At 34.4% G+C, this 20,409-nt stretch overlaps 2 protein-coding genes across 3 annotated transcripts in view; one reads left to right on the plus strand and one right to left on the minus strand.

The window, feature by feature from the left end:
- LOC126839167 (nostrin) lies at positions 1 to 10,310 on the plus strand. The gene is made up of 13 exons (XM_050574279.1): positions 1 to 200; positions 3,136 to 3,240; positions 3,345 to 3,430; positions 3,921 to 4,171; positions 6,092 to 6,246; positions 6,311 to 6,399; positions 6,489 to 6,624; positions 6,711 to 6,878; positions 6,974 to 7,126; positions 8,478 to 8,633; positions 8,708 to 8,810; positions 9,279 to 9,395; positions 9,472 to 10,310. Exons 2-13 carry the CDS (start codon positions 3,154 to 3,156, stop codon positions 9,576 to 9,578), a joined length of 1,608 nt encoding a protein of 535 aa, XP_050430236.1. The 5' UTR covers positions 1 to 200; positions 3,136 to 3,153; the 3' UTR covers positions 9,579 to 10,310.
- LOC126839165 (neprilysin-2) overlaps positions 9,958 to 20,409 on the minus strand; it is a 21,793-nt gene continuing 11,341 nt past the window's right edge. The window contains exons 2-11 of one of the 2 annotated variants that reach the window (XM_050574276.1): positions 17,558 to 17,691; positions 14,727 to 14,852; positions 14,406 to 14,651; positions 14,106 to 14,317; positions 13,643 to 14,034; positions 13,253 to 13,555; positions 12,149 to 12,245; positions 11,899 to 12,067; positions 11,355 to 11,605; positions 9,958 to 10,642 (exon numbers count right to left, since the gene is read on the minus strand). In XM_050574276.1, coding sequence (XP_050430233.1) covers positions 10,301 to 10,642; positions 11,355 to 11,605; positions 11,899 to 12,067; positions 12,149 to 12,245; positions 13,253 to 13,555; positions 13,643 to 14,034; positions 14,106 to 14,317; positions 14,406 to 14,651; positions 14,727 to 14,852; positions 17,558 to 17,691 — 2,272 coding nt within the window. In that variant the 3' untranslated portion in view covers positions 9,958 to 10,300. Of the gene's footprint in view, positions 10,643 to 11,354; positions 11,606 to 11,898; positions 12,246 to 13,252; positions 13,556 to 13,642; positions 14,035 to 14,105; positions 14,318 to 14,405; positions 14,652 to 14,726; positions 14,853 to 17,557; positions 17,692 to 20,409 lie in introns of both variants that reach the window. The other variant, XM_050574275.1, reaches the window with a different exon arrangement.

Consider the following 20,409-nt stretch of genomic DNA (forward strand, 5'->3'; position numbering starts at 1 on the left):
TTAATGCTCACAAGGAGGTTAGTGCTGTGTTTAGGTCGTGGCCGCGAGCACGTCGATTGGCCCCCCGAGTCCGGTGCGCGTTTGTATGAAAGTGTTTTCGCTCTGTTCGAGTGCGTTTTTTACGTTATCGTATCCCGAAACATCCGGACTCTGGATACAATTACCGCCGAACCAGTGACAAAAAAAAGAACACCAATCAAGTAAGAAAAATAAATTTGTCCTTAAGTCTCGCGTGGCCGCCGCTCCAAAGAAAAAAAACTCATATCCGCCGATTGTACTTGCCCGTCCCTGACGATCGGGTAAACAATTATTTAAAAAAAAAATAGATAATTTCCTCAGGCGACACCCGAGTTCGAGATAATAATTATTGGTTACCTTAGTTTCGAGAAAAGCTATACATATATATATCGTTTAAAAACTAATTTGACTGAATAGCTTAAAACACTAAATAGCTACGACTTCCACTATAACTTTGAACTAGTCTTATATTGAAAAGTAAATATTATATTACCGTTGTTGAGACGGCCTCACGATTGTGATACAAATGTAATAAGGCTCATTGTATAGGTACACTTATGTTTACAACATTTGTAAACATATATATTGACACAGGAAAGAGGGATCTATTTTTACTTCTATAACGCATACAGGCTCTATTTTTGTACAAAAACATAAGCTTCTATATCCAACAATCCAAGTTCTGTGCTTTGACGTATCGGCTACTTTTCCTTATTATTTGTCTTCATTATAAAATAGTTTTTGTAAAAATTTTTGTTTAGACCTTTCTTGATAGTATCAAAAAAGCTGACATCTATTATGTGTTCGGTCGTGTGGCAATAAATGATAATTAAGATTTTATTCAATAGACTTGTCAAGTATATGTTTTTAGGAAAAAAACAACGAGTGCGTTGTGATTATATTTTTAAAAATTCGTATTGTTTTAAGGAAAACACATTCTCGAAGACGGCTGCAATCTGCATAATACTTTGGACTCGTATTGCCCTACCATGTTTTCTCTCGTCATTAGTTGTAGTTGGTCTATAACCGTAAGGCTTCGCTTAACGGCCAGGGTTAATGGCGCGTAAGTAGTCAAAAACATGATTTTGTCCATTTATGTGCAATGCATTTTTCGAGTAAACCACATAATAATACACGGTCGATTAAATCGGTTTATCGTCGATAAACGAGTGAACGAACTTTGAATATTTATTACATTATTAAGAAAAACAATTTGCCCTACTGAGTGTACAGATTATTTCTTGTATCAAAACAACTCGAATAGTAGGCATGTCGGTTAGTAATATAAAAAAAAATCTGGTCGCCTGATAAAGGCAGATCTTTTTCGACATTATCATCAAATCCCTATGTACAACGGCGATCACGGTCCATCCGTTCACGTCGTGCGCTTATAAACAAACCTAGTTTACACGCACCGTCTTGTGTGTTGCTGTTGATCAATACAATACAATAATATTATTTACTCGGTGTTATTAAACGTTATATGCGAAATGGTTAATGGGTAGGTTATTTATTATATAAATATTTGTTAATTAGATTTAGTAAAACTAATCGCATTTGACGTTTGACACCGACGTTTGAAGATTACGTACATTATATAGCAATGATTAAGTGGTTTGTCATTAGAACCACAGATGCATAGTATACATCTACTATAGCAGTAGCATACTGTGTACAATGTATGCTAACTATTCGGCTTGTTTGACGTTAAAATCCATTGTACAGCAATACGGGTACGATCAAGCGTTTAACATGACGAGAGCTTATTGTTTGACTACAATAAGATTTTTTAAATATTCCTATACATATAGATATTATTGACGTTAACGAGCTGCTGTGTTGACGTTCGATTAACGATTGGACTAGCTGGCGTTGACCGTACACTGTCCTTATTCAACTCATGAAATATGGGTTAAACTGTCAATAAATCGATTCAATATTTTCAACTAAAGCGTTTGGTCGGATTAAGCCATTCGTAAAACCTCTATTTGTTAAGAATATTCATCTAAAGAGTGTAATCTAAACAATTCAAAAACGTTTTCCACACCTGTCCCTCCTCTGTACAAAACACAATGTCTCAGTTTGTCTTTGGTTTTATACTGCTCCCCCCCCCCATCCCATTGGTTAATTCGATCCTGTTAGATCTAACTTTTGCAATAGACGGGCTACTGAAATGTTATCATTGTCGTTACTGCTTTCTATCAAAGTCAAAACGCTATGAGACAACAGAAATCCATGTGGGAACCGCACACTCTGTCGTGCTTTGTTGGTGTTTTAATCAAATCCGTAGTGTGGCGTCGGTAAAAAAGACTTTCCGAGTAAGCGGTTAAGTGGCAACGAATAACGATAATAATATTTCGTATTAGGTACTATTATCTTTTTATATTCGGAGAAACTCGGCATTGTTTCCAATAGAAATGTCAATGAAACAGGTTCTGCCGCAGACTTATGTCAGAAATCCCGATGAAATTAATCTCCACGGTATCGACACGTGAGAATTTCTCTTGCGAGCGTCCCTATGTTTCTTTCCGACTTTGCATCCATCTGCCGTCTGTTGTCTCCAACATCAGGTCGTTGTAAATACATATTCTCTATAGGGGAGGGAGCAATTGTGTTACTAGACCCCGTTTCCTGGCGATTCGCTCAATTACAAGACCGCCGGACGCGCATAAAACTGATAAATAATTATAGCAGTTAATCATTTTTACGAATTGAAACAAAAATTATAATTAAAAAAGTAAAATCAAATACCTAAAATAACACTATAAACGTTTCGCACTGAAGATATCAACGGGCCGGAGAAAGCCAATGGCCTTGTTAGGATGAGCGCGCCGGCCTAGACAGTTCAAATACCATCTCTTACTTTCAAAACCACCAAACACACAATGCAGCGGCATCTTTGAGTACTCTGCAAGCACTACAAGTACTCATACGAGTGTCTGGCTTAACCGGTTTTTTCAAACAATATAAAAGTTATATTTGTTTAGAAAGTCACGTTTAATCGTATTTAGAATAATATAATGTCTATTATTGAAAAAATAATAATAAAAATCTTAAAAGATGTATAAAATATATTTCCTAGTACCTAGAATAAACGTGTTTCTGTTGTATTGACAGGCAAAACAGGCCACCGCGATGGATGCCAACAACAAGACATTGTCCACGGCCAAGAAGAGTCGGTTGCGGTATACGATCAGAGGGGGATTCGAATTCGACACCATGGTAAGTCCGTCGTCGTCGTCCTCGGCAATCGCCCACTTAAGTGGCTGAAATTACAGTGGGCGACGTTATTTTTCTTCTAATTAACTCGGACGTTGTCGTTTTAGGGCAAGACCAGATACCACGAACTGCGCAAATATGTAAAAAAGGGCAACGACTTTTGCAAAGAACTGGGAAACATCATGCAAGAAAGGTATAGGATTAATTATTATAATAGAATTTTAATAAGAGTGTACTAGAGTTATAACTATAGGCGGACATCAATACAAACGAATTGTGTATTTTAGGATTTTTTTTATTGCGCTAAAAATCGAACCTCGATTGTTTTTTAGGTATTTTTATGGGTTTGTAAATTCGATTTTTTTAAACTCACGACAATCTATTATAACTACACGGAAAAAAATATATAGTTGGATCAAATAAATGTACACACAATAAAATGTGTACTCGTATTGTATTAATACTATTAACCATACTTTTAGTTAGTCCAACTATTTATTTTTTTCCGTGTGTGTTTGAGTGTGTTTAATAATAATATATATATTTATATTATATTATATTATCATAAATTATAAATAATATTTTTTATTATTTCCAAACCGCAGTGATCTTTGCAATTCTGCGAGTAGTTAACCTTTTTGGGTATTATAGCTTATGTAACTCTGTGAGTTTTTACGTTGCAGAGTCGAAGTAGAAATGTATTATGCGAAGATACTGTCCAAGCTTTCGGCAAAACTGGTGAAAGTGGCTAAAAACGGAGTCGGTTCCGTCCAAAACGCTTGGCTGCATATCGGCAAGGAAATGGAAGCCGACGGCCAGGTGCACCGGAGTTTTGCCAACACACTGGAAGAGGACATCGTTAAACCCCTAAAGAATTTACAAGACACTCAATATAAAATTAAAAAGTCTGTCGAGGGCGATGTCACCAAGACCAGTGAGTCTAGATTATGAGTATATTATAATTTTGCACAATACATCTTAATGCATTTTCGAGTAGCTCCATAGTGATTTAATCGCGAGCACGTGATGTGGTTTAAATATGTTTTTTTTTTTAGTACCTCCAATTAAGAAACAAGCTGACAAGGTCATCTCTTAGAATACACTGTCCTCGTTGCATAGTGCGCACGTTTTAGTGTTATAAATGTATTATTTATCATCCGATATAAATATTAAGGAATGTGTAACACCACAATTAACCAATGACCGTGTTATGTTTGTTGTGTAGGTTACAAGTTACTACGTGCAACCGTTATAAATATAAATCAATATTTACTACAATAATAAATACTTTAGTAAAAATATACATCAATAAACATAAAATAACTGAATAGAGCAGAAGACAGGAGTAAAGACAGCGAAAACTCGAATACTTAGTAAACTTCTATTTTTAGTCCAATCTCATTTGTTTGAAAATTCAAGAAATAAAGGATAGCCGGTAATGAGTGAGAACTAACAAAGTTAAAGAGAGTGCGAGTATTATTATGATAGCCACTTGAAAACGACATTATTTCCTATATTGTGTGCTACATAATATGCAATACTATTAACGTCGAGGAAGTGTGATGTATGCGTTGTTATAAGAACGAATGCAGAAAGTGAACGGATTACAGAATTCAAGCAGAACACGAGACACCTCGATACAATAGGGAGATAAAACGAAGAGCTGTGTGTAGAGTAATACGGTTGTTACGAGTACATCAACCCGACAAAGGGAAATAACGGTAGAGAAAGTGCTGAAAAGGTTTGACCGAAATAATAGAGGCAGTAAGTGCAGTACAGGTACAATCGATAGTATAAATTATCAAACAGCAAAAAAGAAAAAAAAGAGGCATTAAGAAATCTGCAGACGTCGTCGGCAATAGAGTAGTTCGTGTTGACCTGACGATCCTGATCTAACGGTATTAATGCGACACTAAATCCAACAGTAGCTGTATTGGCTAGACATAATATTGGTCAACGGTATCTCGGTGGTCAGCTCGTTTTTTTATACGATAGGCTGAAATCGTACGGCTTGAATTGTTAACCAAAACAACAAACGGGTTTCATAGACCCTAACGCTCTAATAATACGAGCGTGTGCCACTTTCAGCGCGAAAAAATTATAATACAGTCAAAATAGGAACACAATAAAATGTATAGTTGGAATGACTAAATAAATAGCCAACTAAATATATAGTAGATCCTACCACAACTATAATTATATAATTTTTTTTGCGAGTAAGGTTACTATACAATACCTACATTAGTGTACATGCACAACTTATTGTTATAATCAGGAGCAGAGCGGGAGCTAACTTCTATCTGGAAAATTCGTTTCATTCGAGCCATTCAAAAATAATTTATCAATTAGGTAGCAAAAAAAATGTTGTCTCAAGTTTATAATTGGTTAATTTTTTTATCGATATTTTAGAGGAATATTGACCGTTTTCATCAGTTTAGCGTGTCATTTATGTGTAGTTTAGCCTATGATTTACTACAGTTAAACTTACTTTTTAAGTTTAACTGGTGAGAACGGCCATAATCACCAATAACCAATACCTTCCCAGTTTTGCATCAAAGCTAAACAAATGTGTAAAATAACGTGATAAACCAATTAGGCACAATATTAAATTATCTATGCATAAATAATATTGACAACCCCTTACTAAATATTATTTGGTTTTTACAAAACAAAACATTGTTTTTTTTTTTCCATTTTTCTTACTAAAAAATAATTTTGTTTTAGATTTTTTCGCAACAAGTCAAGTCATTTCTAATAACCTCTAACCGTAAAAAATCTGTCGCTGTTGTTATAACTGTTATATTCTATCTTATGTAGGATTGAACATTGTGGCTAATGAGTTTTTTTCCCCTAGAGAAAAGTATGAACGAATGGAGATCGGCCGAGCGGAAGAGTAAAAAACAAAGTTTTTCCGTAGCCAGAGAAAACGAAAAAATGCAAGACACGGCGGCGGACGTTTCATATTCGATTGTCACGAGCAACGCGAGTTTGAACAAAGACGCGACCAAGGTACGTGATTTGGTTTGTGTTGGCCGAATGAGGTTATAACGTTGTTGTTGCGGTATTCTTTCAGCTGGAAACGAAAAAACGGAAGCTAGAAGAATCTGTCAAAAAGAGTTACACCGAATACTACACTTATTGTGTGCGGACGGCCAGGGCCAAGTGAGTGTACCGACTTCAGCAGACCTAGCAAACCGATTATTGAGTATTAAAAAAAAAAATAATGTTAAATACTGTTTACTTCTGTCCAGGCTCGATTGGGAAATGTCGATCAGCAACGGCGAAAATAATTTCATGACGCTAGAAGAGGAACGGTTACTGAGACTGAAAGAGTACGCCCATCACATGCTTCAGTCCTACCAGAAGATAGGGCCAAAAATATCTCAAGTCAGTGTTATCACTATTCGCACTTTTTGAAACATTGCATATTATACATCCGTGTGTTTAATGTAATATTTTGATTTTGAAATCAGATATCGATGCGCCTCAGCGAACCGGTGATGGAGTGCGACGTACCCAAAGATTTCAGCATCATAGTTGACAGCGTCAACCGACACCAAGACGACCTCAGGCTTCAGGTTCTGCCGGACTTCTATCCGGAGCACACGCATCTGGCAATGAACAAGAGGAGACGAATATCGGTAAGGCGCCGAAAATATCGGTTGAGTACTTGGCCAATGGGTAGAAGAGATGCTTCAGTTGATTGATCCACGTTATAATAAACGTAACTTCGTAGGCACTATCGAAGATAATGCAGCTAATTAATCAAGATCTGGAAAGGGAACGGAGGAGCAAACAGGGTTTGGACACATTGGCAAACGCCATGCACCATTCCGCGACTTTCAAACAGGATGATTCGTACAAAAACGTCAACGAGAAACTCCACCATGTTAGTTTGTAATTTTTTATTTCATGCGTTACGTTTTTGGAAGTATAGCCATTAGCCAATACTAGGTTCAATTAGCCAAACCGTAAAATACATAGCAGACATTAGACAATAGTAAATTTCGAAGTTTATTTTGTATTTAAATGTAGTTTGTCGATAGATACCTCTGTATGATTACATTTCCCTAATACATTGGTAATGTTATACGAATAACGACTGCTACTTCGATGTCTATTGATGAAATAAAAGATTGGTTTTTGAGAAAGAATTGTAAAACCTTTTTACAAAATCATCAATAACTCGAATAAAAGTATTAATAAAATAAAATTAAGGCGGTTATATTTTCTACTTAAAAACACTTAGGGGTTTTCCAAACGGTCGACCTCTGGGGAATCTTATTTAGACTATATTTGGGCAATCATATGCAGATGACCCAAAAGAGTATAGAAAGCTTATACGTATTAATGCGTATGTATCTAATTTTATTGATTTGATTCATTTCGATGTACGCTGATATAAAGTTATGAGCACAGTAAATAGTGTAAATACAATACCCCACTCAAGTTTTAATGATTTTTTTAATAAAAATATTGTTTTACTTTTCCTAGATAGGTATAATTCTCACCCCAATTTGAACCCATCATGAATCTAAATAACATCCAATCGAGACGTTTTGAAGAAGCGAAATACTGGAATCTTAGAAATCAAACTTACAAATTTTAGACCAAAGGAGGATTTTATCATATTACGTATTAATTTCATACTTAAAAAAATATATTTCGGTTATCATCTTATTATTCTCTTGGTTTTATAGTTCAAGTTCGTCAACATGTGTTATACTATCTAACTTTTAAATATAATTGACAACCTCTTGGATGTCTAACAGAAAGCCACCTATTGAAATTAGTGATGGGAATCCGAAAATCCGGATTTTCACAAAAAAACGTTATTTAAGCTACTTAAAAATTATATAAGTGTTAAATAATTTTACAATATAAAGCTGTGTACCTAAGTAAAATGTTTTTGATAAATATGTAAAAATAAAACAAAACACCAAAAAGATAAACTGCTTTTGGATTTCGGATTTGTTGAAATGCGAAAGCATTTCATAGACAAAGTTAAGTTTTTTTTTTATCAACAAATTTTACTTAGGTACACATCTTTATATTGTAATTGTATTTAATATTTATAAGATTTTTAAGTGGCTTAAATAGCGTTTTTTTGAAAAATCCGGATTTACGGATTCCCATCACTACCAAAGTTTAGACTTAGTAATTGCTTGTTTCATAGTTTTGTTTAAAATGTTATAATAGTTCTAAAACTTTCGTATAAATGAAAAAATGTTTTTTTCTAGACGAACCTCATGATCTTATACTTAGAAGCTACAAAGTACAAAGTGGTCTCGGCCCTAGACGTTTTGGAAGGTCGGCCACCTACCCTACCTAATACCCTGGCACAGCACATAGAAACGTCCAAAGACAAAAACGGATACCAGCACTCCGTGTTAAAAGTATGGCAAACTCTAATACTAGAATTCATTTTATTATAATTTATCTTAATGTTTGTGTGTTTTTTTTTATATAGATGCCCTCGTCTGTTTGCCTAAAGGTAATGTCTTCCTCACAACCAAATACACACACCGAGCCTACGTGGTCGGACCGGGGTTCGGCTGACGGCACAGACATCGGTTGGTATTTTCGCTCAGAGCATGATATTAATGAGAATGTCGTCTATGACATAACAAGACGTATAGTCACCAGAGTCGGTTTAAAGCCGTTGTGTCATTTATGTCTAATTGATCTGCACAAGATACAAAATACTGAGGATGATTAGATTAATACTGTAACGGCGTTAATCGCTTTGCCGAATAATTACTTTCATAGATATTTTTATATGATTACAAATGTTATTGGATCACGCGATAAATGCTCAGAGCAACTGTATTATCTGTTACTTATGATATAATATTTTACTCATGACATTAATAATACTATAATATTAATAAATTGTTTTATTTTAACATCTTTAAGCTGCTGTCTTTTCTTTCTTCTGGTGTGGTGCTTTCCTCTTCGCTCGCCTTTGTCGGGATATCATATATTAAATTAAAAAAAAAAAAAATTGTAGCACATTTAAATGTACTGTGACTTTGTAACAGATGATTTCTCGAGTGATGAAGACGATGAAGCTGACGTCGAAAACGTTCACAGCCAACGTTGTAAAGCTATTTACCAATACACAGCCAAACTCAACGACGAACTAAACTTAGAACCGGGTAAGGTATTCCGGTTGGGCGTTTGTTTAACATAAACACATTTTAATTTCTATTCTAACTACAATATTCGTTTTAGGCGACATCATATACGTCCACAGCAAAAAGTCAGATGGTTGGTGGCTGGGAGAGCTGAAGGGTACAACCGGCGTATTTCCTGCCACTTATGTTGTAGAAATAGACTGATCATTTTATTAACATTCACAACGTTAATCATTTTTAATAATAATAAAAATAATAATTAAATTTACCAAAGATAATACGAATCTAACAAATTTGACATCAATTTTAAAATATAATATGTACAGTTCGTTTATTTTTAATGTTAAAACACTTAAGATATAATTATTAATTATTATAAAAATAAAACTATTTCGTAATTTTGTTTTGTTCGATAAGTTTTTAATTTAATTTGTTAAACGTTTACTACGTTTAAAACATATTAAACGATGCCATGAATTATGTTCTTAAACTAATGTATCTATTTATATATATATAATTAAAATATTTTATATCAATAGTAATAATAATAATAATAATAATAATACCACATAGAGTCACAGTATAATAATAAAATAATCGTGTATGTAAATATAAATAAATAATTTTTACCACAGATAATGCTCGCACGAGAGAGGGATACCGAGATCGGATAGGTCCGATTTAGTAACGTTGCGTTACATTATCAACTGAGTAAAACATATAATTACATTTTAAAAGGTTGTCCCTATTGAATCTCAATATGCGTTGCCTCGCTGTGAGCCGGCGACCGACATAATGGTGGATCCGATTCAGCCGTGCCGTGACGTCTTGGGACGGGATGGCGCTCACGCTTGATGGTGGACGGGATGGCGATGTGGTTGTACTTAGGTGTATAAAAAAAAAAAAAGTATTGCAACGCAGTCCGATCACCACACCTGGCACTTGTTTACCGGGTTCATTTTGGTGCCCAGTGGACATTTGAAGTCATGGGCGAAGTCTTCCAGGTTCGAAAACGGCCCAATGATGCGGAACCGACCGGGAGAATGGAAGCCCGTCGTGATGCGGTTCTTAAGCGTTTCCGGTCTGTACTTGGAACACCACACGTTAGCGGCGCTAATCCAGAACATCTGTTGTGGAGTGTAGTCCTGAAGTCCTGGAAGACGGGGCTCGATACCGTGTCGTTTAGTCCACACGTTGTACGCGTAATACGCTTCTTTCACTCCTCCATTGTCGGCAATATTTTCACCTTGGGTATTGATTCCGTTGAGCTGTGTAAAAAAAAAAAAAAATGCGTCGAAAAATGTTCAATCAACTGTTATTTATTAATAGTACAAATCTTAAAAATATAACATGAATATTAAGTGGTCACGCATAGTACCTACAATAATTTATTATTGTTGTTGCGGTTAACAGCAAGAATTTGTTCATGATATTGTTGTATTTAATGCAAGATTCATTGCAAAAATTGCACATTACACAGGTTTGGCGTATATTTTGAACGAATTTTAAGTTGTAAAAAACAGTTATTATTTGATTCCTAATTAATGGCACAATGTTCTTAATGTTGTTCTATTATGTTAATAAAGCAATTTTTTATCAAGTACTTAAAATACTTTTAAAACGTTATTTTTTACAGAACTGATTAGGTAGTAGGTACCATAAAAGAAACATTTTAAGATAGTAAGATTATCTCGGTTATAATGCTGGACACACTTGACTCCCAGTCCTTTTACTTGACTCGTAAAAAAGTTGTTCTTAATAAATTGCCACATGAACGTATTCAAAAACATTCAAACTATTTGTACAATAATCCCGGTTCATTTCGGTTACTTAGTAGAATCCTTGTACAGTTTGAGTTGTTGAAAAACATTTTTTTGATATCATTATCGACCGAAAATACATTTGAATTCATAAAAGAGAAAACTTGGACTAAATAATTATTTTTATTTACCAAATTTAATAAAGATTTTTTTTGCTTACCTTCAAGCCGACTTCTTCAGCCGTGTAATTCCCGTACTGCTTGATGATGCACGACGCCTTTTCCAGATAACGTTTTTTTGTCTCTTCGGCCCACCAGTCTACCAAGTTACCTTCCTTGTCGAATTGTCTACCTTGATCGTCAAAACCGTGAGTTATCTCATGACCAATTACGAATCCGATGGCGCCGTAGTTCATGTACCGTGGACGATCACTTGAAAAGAATGCTCCTTGCAAAATACCAGCCGGAAATTCTAAAATTCAAAACCAAAACAGTAGAACAGACATAAATGTTTATGTAGTTAAGTAGCGCCAGTAGTTGCCGGACACCGATAAAAATTAATATGAGGAAGATAATTATCATAAAAAAACGAAGCGGTCATCTTCTAGATTGTATATCAGTATAGTATTATATCGATACATTATTATTTTTAATTTTGTACAGATATAATTTATTATGACCATAACAATCTAGAAGATGGCCTCGCGTTTTTGTTTACACTGGAACTGTCCCTTCTTATTTAATCTAGTCTGTGGTAGCGCTTACGGATGCTGTTTTCAATAGCGCTGTAAAAAGCATTAACGATAGCAGTTCGGCTGTGTGTAATCCAGTCTGATTTGTTGACCGGCTGTCTAAGTCTCGAGAAACTGTAGTCCGTACCAAATTTGGTAAGGTTCAAAACGGAAGTGTAATAATCCTCGTCGGTGATATCAAGCTTTAATAATACAAATACATTGAATTTATTATCAAGGTAGGTCAAAAAAAAAAAAAAAGAAGATAACAATGTTGTGCTTACATCTCCATAAAACTCGACTAGTTTTTTGTCGTCCAAAAGTTCATCAGGATACGCGATGTGAGAAGTCATTGATTTTGCTTTATCTAACGCGTTTTTCCTGAAATGCAATATATTCAACAAAATTCATAATTCATTAGAGACTTAAAAGATGAACATTTAAACGAAATAAAAGTTTGTCAAAAATCCATAAAAATTTCATTTTTAAATGAACCTTAAAAATTAAGAAGACACTATTACACCACCCATTTCTAAGGAGTATAGTTAGGCAATTTTTCGCATAATCTTACTCTAGAGCTTGAATATTGTGTATACTTATTAATACAGCAATGAGAATACTTTTTTTGTCAGACAATCACAGTCACTTCTATAGGATAAAATAAAATATTTTTCACATCAAAACTGCTTCGCGTGGGACAAGTGTGTACAGTAGACTAATAAAATTCTTACAATGTATAGAAAAAAACTTTATCTATGCCGTAGCGTTTTTATTTTTTTTTATCTATACTTAATTTTTCTCTTATAAATAAATAAAATTAGGGAAAAAATGAATCTTAACGAATAAATAGTTTTGATTGAGTTTAAAGTGTTAAAAAACTAAAAAGTTTTACTCTATCTATTGTAAAACTTTTTACAGTTACAGTCAATGCCGCCCTCAAATACTTGTTCCCCGTAAAACCGGGATTACTTCGCGGTTAAATTACGGGTGTGTAGCATCCTCTTAACTGCACAGCTTCCTAAAAACATAGTTTTCGATGGACCAGATTAATTAACTCTTACAAATATTGAGTCAATGAATCCGAATCTCAAGTCTGAATTCTGAAATTAGCTCTTGTTTTCTCACTAAATCCATACAAGTGAACAAAATAAAAAAAATTAACAACTCGGAATTTCGACGTCGGATTCAATGACTCAAAATGCGTGAGAATTTACTAGCCTAGTCCGTCGGAAAACCTACTTTTTTGTGAGGCGTGTATTACACAAAGTATTTTAAAAATTATTCCAAATATCTTGAAAAATGAATGTGTAATAGAGGTTTTAATTGTTTTTTAATACAATTTTAGTAACAGTTTAGTTTTAATCGAATAATTTCTGGCCGTTGTTTACCTAGTGTTTTCGTCCATCCATTCTATTGTCGACAAAATCTTTAACATCTCTTCTCGGATGCCCGTTACCATTTCTAAAGCGTTCTTTTTGGCGTCTTCGTGGAAAAAACGTCTCACATATAAGGAACCGATAGCCAATGAAAAACTTCCCGAGCTTATGTCCACACACTCCTTCCATCTGGGCTCTCTTTCAGTCCTGCCGGACAGTTCTGTGCTGTAATCCAATTGTCTTTTCCGCAGTTCTTCCGTCAAATAACTAACAGACGCAGCCGCTGCTCTCCATAATACGTAGTTAGCCTGAATCCTAAAAAAAATACATGAAACAATTTACAATACAGTATCTCGACGAATCGGTTACTCTGCTCGATTGACCCGATTGAGTGTTTTTTACCTTTTAGGCGTAGTGCTCAATATTGCTTCGAGGTCGGTCAAGTATCTCGGCGAATTAACAATGATAATGTCGTTGTCGCGAATAGACAACGGTCTCAATAGCGTGTTCATGTACTCGTTCCACGGAATGCTGGGAAATCTCTGTTGGAGTGTAGAAATGTACATGGGGTTGTACAGCTTGGCCGCGTCCCTGCGTTCTTCCAAGGGCAGAGATATTTTAGCCAACCCGATTTCGAAATCTAACGACTCCCTAAGTTCCCTGGTGGCTCTTTGTCGGTCGGCGCCAAACAGCACGGCAATGTCTACCATATACCTATAATAAGCAGCTACGATTTTCTCGTCCAGCCCTTTGACCAAGTATTCCCGGCTCAATCCCAAAGAAGCTTGATCCAGCTGAAACAATTACAACAGTACCCTAATGGTAGTTATTCGGGGCAGAACACGACAGTGACAAGTGGGATTACATCAATAGCTCTAGAAGTGGTGTTCTTCAAGTCGGTGCTGATAGAAAAGTCAATAAAATAGTCAACGCTGTAACCGGCTGTCCTGAATTTGTAAACGCTGTCCTTCCACGTGAAACCCGATCCGTTCCACGAATCGCCTTCAAGCACCGGCCAGCCACCGAGACTCTTCAGCATATTTTTGATCGGACCCAAACCTTGCTTTTCGATTTTATCTACACCGCACGGAAGAATAACACATATAAGTAAGGTATACGAAATAAATACATGTTTTCACATCGGACATAAGTAAAATGTACTAACCTTTGTCCATGCAAGATTTGTACAGGAGTTTCGCCATTCTGAACGGTTTCGGTTCGTTGTTCTTGATGGGTTCGGTGACGATCAACCGGAGTTTGTTCAAAAGCGAATCGCTAATAGCGCTGAACGTGGTGTGTGACGTTTTGTCGTCGTCTATGATCGTTTCTTTGATGAAGTTACCGCACGAAAACTCGTAGAAGTCATCGCAAGGATCCACCGACGGGTCCATATTGTTGATAACGGCAGAGGCTGGGAAAGGAAACACACTTATTACGTTGTCAATACAGTATAATATGTTGTAAAGAAAATATAGGATATATTTACCGGCTTTCACGCAGCCCGGAGTAAGGCAAATATTGTCTTTTTCTTGTTCCCTGGTTTGAAACAGGCTTCTGCCTCTAGCCTTGCCAATCAAAGCGTTGTTCTCGGGAGTTATCGACGGGAGATTCTCTGTGGGAATCCAAAAAGACAGATTATGTAGGTTTTCGAATTTACCAATGCAGTTACATAACGCGCACGTTGACATAATATAAAATACCACCGCTATATACACAATAACATTCAATACTTATATCATTTGAAGAAAACGGATTTTGAGAAAAACAATTTTTTTCGCACGCTGTGGCGCATGAAATAAAAACAACAGACGACGGTTATTTAAAAAAAAAAATATATATATATATATAATAAAATAAAACCGTAGAAAGTATTACATGGCATTACACTTTGAGTTAATACATCAAACAGGTAAATGTGGTTAAACATGATATGGCACGAGGTTGCTAAACCTATGCAATGAAATATATTAAACGGGTACTCTCTCGGCCTTTCATTATTCGACCGACGAAAACTATATATAGCCATACAATTGTTTCTATAGCACACAACCCGTGTTTTCGACTTATTCCATGTTAATTTGTTTTTGAGGTTTTTGCACAATTTATTTTTTTGTTTAAATATGGATACCGCGTGAAGGATTTGATATATTATGATACCGGTTTTCATAGTCTTACAGTTGATAAAATCAATAATAATAATAAAAATGAGTTATAATATTTTTATTTTTATATATCTTATATTTTTATTATTTCCTTAGAAATCAAATTGGTCAGTCAAGCGGGTGACAAGCCTTATCGTCGTACGTAGTTCTATTTGAGAATATTATTATTTATTATTATGCTGGAATGATAATATGGTAAAGTACTTGAATAAAATAAAATATTTTTACAAGTATTGAAACAAAAAACTATGTCAACTGCGTATATAAATAACACAAAATAGGTCGCTGTTTCTATCATGTAATAGAACAGTTTCTAGTGAGTGACGGTACTTTTAGATATATTGTATCTAACTTGTAATTCTAATAAGTAATAACTTCAATACCAATTATTTAAAACTAGTTATCGATCAGTCAACATTTTCAGCAACTTATTCTTCTTTTAAAAAGTTAATTAAATAAATAATATGTTACCATTTAAGTTTTAAAAGTCGATAGTGCTTTGGAAAATACTATAAAAGGTAAATATTTTGTTGTAATTTTATGATATTAATTAACGATAACAAAAAAAAAACCTATAAAATTGTAATTATTTTGGGGGAAAGTGAGTGACTTATATCCAAGTCGGAATTCCGCCAAATTATATATTTTTTTTTTATAATATGAATTACAGAGTCGTACTAGATATCTAAAAGTACCGTCTTTATCTTTACTAGACACAGTTAAATTATAAGATAAAACATTGTGACCCATTATTTTGAAACCAATTATAAATTTATAATTATTTTTTCTGTAATTAATTGTTGGTAAAGTGCACGTTAATATTATTATTATTTTATGATAATAAAAGAGTATTTGATAGTTTTGACTATAGTAAAATAATTTTAGATTACACTAAACAATAATTCGTTTTCTAAACAATTTGTCAACATTTAATAAACAACTCATAGGATGTTTGAGGAATCACTTAATGTTTAATCATTCGATACATCTCTGCTGAACATTTATGCAACCCATAGGTGCAACTAGTGGGGTGCTAGGGGACTTTAGCACCCCCCAAAGCACCCAAATTCAAATCCAATCCTTGATTTGTACGCATAATGATTTAATTATGTACATATACTCTGTTAAAATGTTTTTAATATAGAAATATTTTTGTTTTCATTACATCTTATTTGTTTGAAGATAAGAATTATGTTTAGTCAGGTATACATAATTTTAGCACCCTCTAAAATGAAGGTCTAGTTGCGCCTATGATGCAACCTATCATTAGGTGTATATTTTGTTGAACAATTTCAACAAAATATAAAATTCTAGTAGATTTTATTCCATTTCAGTTTTATTTCAATCGCAACAAGTAATATTACTCGATTGCAGGTCCTTTTATTAAGAGTGAAAATAATTTTAAGCCGATTTAATTTTAATGAAACATTCAGTTTATCAATTTATACGGTGCAAACGCAAATTCCGCGGCAAAATGATAAATAAAAAAATAAATTATTTTAACAAGGTCGTCAAGTTCGTTTTAATTTTATATTTTTTCTCTATAATCTACTAGGCATTTCTTTTCGATTCAAATTAGCTAAAAAAAAAAAAATAAAAACTGTATCCCGGGATTAGACGGAAATTGTCGATGAACAGCATTACCTACTGAGGATGTTTGTTTTTTGTTTTTCCACTCGGAGAACGGAAATTTAAAAGCTGCGACATTTCCTGACTAGGAGTAACTGCCTGTGTGAACTACATAACTAAATCTTATTATTACGGTTAGACGGGATAGAGTCTAGCGCAGTTATTATAGTTTATTAATCACTGCTGAACCAACGCAATGGATTTCGTCGAATTTGTGTTGCGCTGATTAAATTATCGCTGCTTTTTCAGCACATTATCGGGTTGAAGATTTTATAAACTATTTTAATATTATATCGTTATTATAATTATGTGGAGCAGCAATATCGACGACCGGTTGTAGTAGGCTGATCAGTATAGTATAATTTCACGTTCTCGGTAAAAACAGGTTTTTATGAGTCGCCCGTTGGTTAATGTTGTTATTCGTTCATGCTTTCTCTCTTTGTTCTATTCTATTGCATACTATACAACGCGTAAAGCTGTTTTAGTGTTATATATCTCACAAAACCCACCCGTACAATGCACTTACCCATGTTACAGCCGTGGTTGAAGTAGAGCGTGGACAAGGCTAGGGCTAGGAACAACGACGCTAGAATCGTGCAGCCCGCCAAGACGGTAAGGTTACGTTCCAAGTGGGTTCTCCTTCTCCACCATGTTGGATTTCTAGAAATAAAAATAGGAAAATTAATATCATACTTAAGCACGTCGCCGGTAAACCGTCCGAAGCGAGCTTTTCCGGTTACAGAACTTCTGTAACGCAATGGAATTGACTATTGTTGTTTTTTGCAACTACAATACTCCAAGTTTAATTTGCAATCAATGACAACTAATAGGACGGGTAAAAAAACGTATGCCAGCGTATTAAATTGAAAATTGCATAACGTTTATAGTGTAACTCGGATTGATTGACTACCACCGGCCAAAGAGGTGTCCTTGCACGTGGTCAATTTCCTCAGTGCGAGGAATAAAACATTCGATTTGTTGGCATCGACCGACTGGGACATAACATGAGGAAATAACGAGCAACACAACAAAATACTAAAAACTATTATGTCCTCGTTAGTGTTTGGACGCGATGTACTCTGGAATTAATTCAAGGTCCGAGGACGGTCGCTGTTGGTCGTAAAAGAGCTTAGCGAGAAAAACTTTAAAACAAAATACGCGTTAAATCTCGAAAGTACCGAACGTTTACATTCACGGTTATTTTTTACTCGAACAATTATAACTATTTTAAAGGCAGGGTGACATTGCGATGAACAATAATTGTTTAAATGACGACACGTAGCCGTAGCCAAGTACAAAAGCATATACTGAAGAAACCCAGCGATAGGTGATCGGCATAAAAGCAGCCTACGCTACTTTTAGCGGGATTGGTTATAAACCACAAGAATCTATTTTAAGAGCGCGTCGCAGTAAAATGTGTTGCCCTTGTCCGTCGCACGTATGATGTATACGTATAAAAAATTATAACCGCATTTCTAATAAGTAATAATTATACGACGTGCTAGTTACCGGTTAACTAACAACATTGGCTATTAAGAAATCTTAAGAAAATCAACGAGCTAAGAGAAGCTTTTGAAGTTATTTTTTTTTATAAGGTAAACCGCTTGAGTCTTTTCAACGACTATCCTGCATTTAAAAGGGTATTTAGGTACGGCGATTGACAGACAAATATACTCCTAAAAAAAAAAAAGAAATAGAAAATATACTCACCCTTCTCGGATGAACAATTTATAAGCCACTGCTGCTTTTAACATAAGGACGATTTTAAGCCTTATAGGTAATACATATTTTAATAAATTCTCAAAATTCACATTACAGGTTAGGTTGTTGTGGTATGTTTGATTATTATTATTGAAACCGATAAGTTATTGAATAAAAAGGTTAGGTCAGGAGTCAATTTATTTTTAAATAACTCTAGGGCCGAAATCAACCAATAGGCACTACTGATGAAACGCTTTAGGGCTAGGAGCAAGTACCTATGACTACCAAGTTGATAACAGTAGCTAATATAATTATACATCTGTCATGTTTTATTAAATTAATGTATTACAATTTACAATTTTATTTTACAGGCTCTATATTAAGGTAATATTTGTGTCGCAACATATGTTTTTTTAAATACATATGAAATAAAAATAAATTGCGTTTATTTCTAAACATTTAAAATGATTCTTTATAAAGTTTGAAGCCTGCGTGCTATGCTAAAGTGCCTATAGGGCCTACGAATAGCTTAACTTGGCCTTGAACAATACTCAGATACTATTTATAATATGTGCGATGTTATTATATTTGTTATAAACATATTAAATGTGTAAGCGTACAAGAGAATAGAGTAGGAAAATTATCATTTAATTTCCACTGCGATAAAAAAATATTTAACATTAATTATAAATAAACGTTTTTCTTGATGATATTCGATTTTGAAAATGAAAACATAATTAGGATGCTATTAAAGAAAACAGTGTTCACAATCTTAATTAGAAAAAAAACGTTTGTTCAAGTTTGATAGCATAATGCTTTTCAACCGATTATTGTAATATTATAATTAATATAAGTATAGTATTATTAATTGGGGTATTTTATTGATTCATCGGTGATTCATTATATTGATATCGGTTACATGGTTCTGTAGGCTATACAGAGATTTGCTATATTAAATTTGTTAATTTGTTATTTATATTCAATCATACTAATAATAACCACGCGTGGTGCTATCTACGATGTTGCGGAATACACGCTATGTTTTGTTAATTATGTTTTTTTTTTTTAAATGTAATAAGTTATTCTTATAATAATAACACAAAAAAAAAAAAAAGAGAGAAAAACACTTGCTTTGAAGACGGACCCGAACTCGTGAAATCGGCCGTGACCAATTGACCATATCTTGATATGATTAAACGGCCGCTGCCGCGTTAACACTTTGGGAGTGTATGTAATATCTATTTGCGTGCAAGTGTGGTGTGTATACAAAAACAAAAGAAGTGAAAACAGGAAAAGCCTTTTGTGTCGAGAGCACACAAAATCGCGAGTACAGGGTCCAAAAATTGATGTTGTGTGTCGATGATCTGACAGAAAAATGAATTATAAAACACTAAATTACATTATATTGTGTTACCTATAGAACATAGTATTACATTATATTATTATTATAATATATAACTATTCACGTTTCCTGGGAGTTTCTGTTTTCTCCGACCGGCACGTTTCTATAGAGATTAATTACATTTGTGTATGTTGTTATAGACGGTTCATTCTCATACGGAAGTCTAGTCAAGCGATATAATAATAGTAATATATATAAATTGGAATAGTATATCATTTGTTAAGGGTTAACGTTTAATGCAAGTCACCGACAAGTTAACCACCGCTCTGAAAAAT

The sequence above is a fragment of the Adelges cooleyi genome, unplaced genomic scaffold (genome assembly GCF_023614345.1).
Source record: "Adelges cooleyi isolate 19-005CV unplaced genomic scaffold, UGA_ACOO_1.1 ACOO_flye_CR_arks_rails_tigmint_CR_PRNA_30, whole genome shotgun sequence".
Lineage (NCBI taxonomy): Eukaryota > Metazoa > Arthropoda > Insecta > Hemiptera > Adelgidae > Adelges > Adelges cooleyi.